Source organism: Morone saxatilis, unplaced genomic scaffold (assembly GCF_004916995.1).
Source record: "Morone saxatilis isolate NCDOM2014 unplaced genomic scaffold, NCSU_SB_2.0 Contig9, whole genome shotgun sequence".
Taxonomy (NCBI): Eukaryota; Metazoa; Chordata; class Actinopteri; family Moronidae; genus Morone; species Morone saxatilis.
In genome coordinates, this window is record NW_023340268.1 from 22970805 (window position 1) to 22974705 (window position 3901).

The 3901-nt window shown below is 41.6% G+C and overlaps 1 protein-coding gene across 1 annotated transcript in view; it reads left to right on the forward strand.

Moving 5' to 3' along the window:
* The window catches only part of LOC118342475 (general transcription and DNA repair factor IIH subunit TFB2-like), a 3074-nt gene extending 2046 nt beyond the window's left edge, over nt 1–1028 (forward strand). The window contains exons 4-5 of the mRNA XM_035681028.1: nt 6–168; nt 939–1028. Coding sequence (XP_035536921.1) covers nt 6–168; nt 939–1028 — 253 coding nt within the window. The remainder of the gene's footprint in view (nt 1–5; nt 169–938) is intronic.
* Nucleotides 1029–3901: the final 2873 nt, after the last annotated feature.

The following is a 3901-nucleotide window of genomic DNA, read 5'->3' on the forward strand; positions in this document are numbered from 1 at the left end:
TACAGCACGCACAGGGAGAACCCACCACTGAAAACGCAGGATACCTCCCAGCCGCTCCATACGCATGAGCCCGGTCAACCGACTGTCAATGTCCCGGCGTGGCGATCCGACCCAGAGTGCTACCCCTCATCATGCGCCCACGGCCTCTGCCCCTGTGCATCGACACACGTCAGTGGAGTCTTTCCAGCTAAAACAAAGACCTGATAACCCGTAGCTAACTGTACTCCCGCGAAATGTCTCATTAGGCTTGATCAAAGGCTGCCATCGGGTAAAGCTTTGTATAAACGAATAACATTTGCTCATCTATTAATGACCATTGTGGTCACATGCAATTCTGACAAGTAGTCACGTGAGACACGATAAATCGTGTGAAAAAAAAATCAAGGTAACTCTGGCTTGTTGTAGTTGCCAACAACGCATCTGTATTTGACGCCCTCTGGGAATGAGACCTCCACCATCAAATAATCTTTTTGGAACCTGCTGGAAGTTTCACTAAAATATCGGCAAAAATTATTTGTACCCAAAATAACCTACTGCGCTTTAAATAAAACATTAAAATATAGAGTCACAAAAAATTTGCTTTATACTGTAAACATGGTTTACTTGTGTCTTTTCGAATAACTAGAACACCACGCATCGCCCTTGGCTGCCCCAAGGCTAAATGGAAGTGTACAGGATCGTAAAACCAAGCATGTAGCAGGTGTGTTTTGCTTTTCGCTACCAAATCCATTAAACCAGGTGTGCTGCACAGCAGCTGCATTTTCCATTGTGGATCACACAGTTTCTAACAACAGAGAAATGACAGAGAAGAGTGCCTGCAAGCGCTGTGTAATAAACGCTGTTTCACACGAGCAGAAGACCTCACCCGCCAACGCCAGAGCTATCCTGCACGGTTGTCTTCGAACACCTGGATTGTAAAATGTTACCCTCCCCTGCAGACCACCCTGCAGCTGCTGCACTTGCGAAAGGCGGAGTCCTGCCAACACTGGTACACAATTCCATCGTCGATCCTGCAGACAGAACAATAAAACTAACAATGAACTGAAAGGTTTATCAGTTTGAAATGTGGAGGTTTTCTGGCTTTGGTTTGTTTTCGTCCCCAGTGAATAGGTGACAAAAAGCCTCTTAACCCTGAAGGGGTTACTTTATGTTCTAGCCACCAGTTAACCTTAAAGGGGAACTTGCGCCAACCTCTCGCCATTTTTCACTGGTCTTTGTTCACTTTTGTCATCGCATGTCTTTTCTCAACGCAGCCTCCCCCTTACAGCCTGGATGTGTATTCACAACACGTCGTAAAAAAAACTCACGTTGCGGCGACCTCTCCTTCCCCTTTCTACCGCTGCTGATGCCTGCCTTTTCTTTTGCCCGGGCAAACTTTTTCGTGTGAGCCAATACTACCAAGGTGGGTAATACATTATACACTAACCGGTTATTGCAGGGCGGCGGTGTGCATTTATGGGATATTGCCGTAAAGCCGTTCGTGTTTCTCGCTCCGTTCTGCTTTCTCGCGATATTTCCTATTTCCAATTTACCGCGGACGGTTAGTCCCAAAGTTGCAAGGTTTGGTTTTCCGCCTGCGGGTCGCCTGGGGTCGCACTATTTTTCACCGGAACAGGCCATTTAACCCATCCAAATGATTTCTAAAACGGGTTTATTAACCTGAAGAAGAGTTGCCAAGTTCCCCTTTAACATTAAAGGCCCAAGTGTGTAACATTTTAAGAAAATCTATTGTCAAAAATGAATACGAATATCTTCATATTATGTTTTCAATTGTGTATAATCTCCTGAAAATAAGAAATCGTTATCTTTTCGTTTACTGAGCAAGTTTTTTATCAACAACGTAGTGGTCCCTCTTCCTACATGTTGAACCACCATCGTTTTCTACAGTAGGCCAAGAAATGTACAAACCAAACAGTGGGCTCTAGATAGTAATCTTGCAAGAAGCTGGAAAATCGTAAGAACATGAATTACGTGCAGAATCATCTAGCTTGAGTTTTGATACTGGTTCATTGGATCTGATTGGGTCTAGACCTGTTCTATTTGAAAAGTGTCCTGAGATAACTTCTGTTATGAATTGGCGCTATACAAATAAAATTGAATTGAAATTTAATTGTTCATATAGCCTTTTTTTCACTTGCTCCTAATGAGGAGAGTGTTTGTTGGCCACCTAGAGAAAAAGTGTTGCGCCCAGCATTTCTTTTTAGAACACTCAGACTTCTTTGTTCAGCCGCTTCTAGTTGAAAATATCTTAACTTTTCAGAAAGATTATAGTATAGTAATTTTTAGTAGACAGAGTTTTACAAAGTTAATAACCCTAACTCAACTCACACAACTTTGTGAGTGCAAGAGTAATTTGAGTGGCGGCAAAATTACTCTTGCAGGTTTTGTTCTGGAAGACAGAGATCTGACCTCAATATGGATAACAAGAGTGCATTAAAAATACCAGGTGTGAAACCAAAGGCAAGATCGGATTGTATATTATCAGCATAACGTGGAAAAAATTAAACCTACACAGGCTGTCAGCATCAACGCAACTGTTTTTTTTATATCTGAACCTGAACACAGTGTAGAAACAGAGGAAAAGGCATGTTTGTGACTCCGGTCTGCAAAAGCTCCACTGTTTAACCCTTTCATTTACGTTTTCTTAATCAAAGAATGTTCCTACCGCAATAACCCTGCTTAAATTGCACATGTAATTTTAATTTTAGCATCTTGCACAGGTGAATTTAGCATTGTTGTTAAATGGAATAATTTACTTTTTGTCTGTACTTGTGTTGTTTTTTAATGTTTTTATGCCCCTGACTGCAAGACAAGTTTCCTATCCTGGATAATAAAATTACTGAACTGAACTGCTGGTGTTTCCACCCTTACTTAAAATTTTCATTCACAACTAAATAGTAAATGGACTGTACATGTTTTTCTAGTCAGCACATGCCACATTCGCCCTTTCACACACATTCAGAGTGATGGCAAAGCTCATCGAACAGAAACTAACTCACTCATTCACTTTCACAAAGGAAGCAATTTGGGGTTCAGTATCTTGCTCAAGAATACTTCGACATGCAGCCAGATGAGCCAGGTATCAAACCAACAACGTTCCGTAGTAGACAGTAGACGACCACCTCTCCCTCTGAGCCACAGCCACCCAACTAACACTGTTGTCACTTTTCTACGTGAAATGAAACCATGCATTGGACCGTTTTTTCCTCTCTGCCATCACTCCTTCTTGACGTCATTGTTTTGCAGGAATACATGCCGGCATTGATAAAAGGAATTGATATGCTTGGAAGCTTCCAATTCCGATGGATCAGACAATTTGCAACCGGTACTAAACTGGAACCGATTCTCTGTTCTCCTCCCTAGATTACGTGTCCTCATACAGATTGGTGTAAAGGGCTGTAAGAGGCTTATCAATTCTGTTTCTTGAGACATTTGAAAGATAAAGAAGAACATTCCCTTAGAGGTCCATTCCAAAATTGATCAGTGTACTGTGCTAATGTACACCCTTGCGCAAGGTATACATAATAGAATAGAATGCTCTTTTCTTCACATTCACACTCATGGACTGTGAGTGGGCATTTGGAGAGGACATGACAGAGTCGGTACCTGCTACAGGGATGCAGAAGGTGCAGCGGGGGCAGCACACTGTGTTCTGTATTCCTGGGAGAGGAAGAATATTCCCACATTCTGGGCAGAAATTGGGATTACCACCAAAACATGACATCTCTGTTCAAAGAAAAAAAAACATCAGTACAGTATTTAAAGCTGCAGTATGCAATTTTTATAACAATAACTTTGAAAGAATAATCTTTATATATTCCTTGATGTTTTTTTAGGCCTGGTAGATTATCTGTCTCATGTACTACTGTCAGGATATAGTTTAAGTTTCAGAAAATATGAC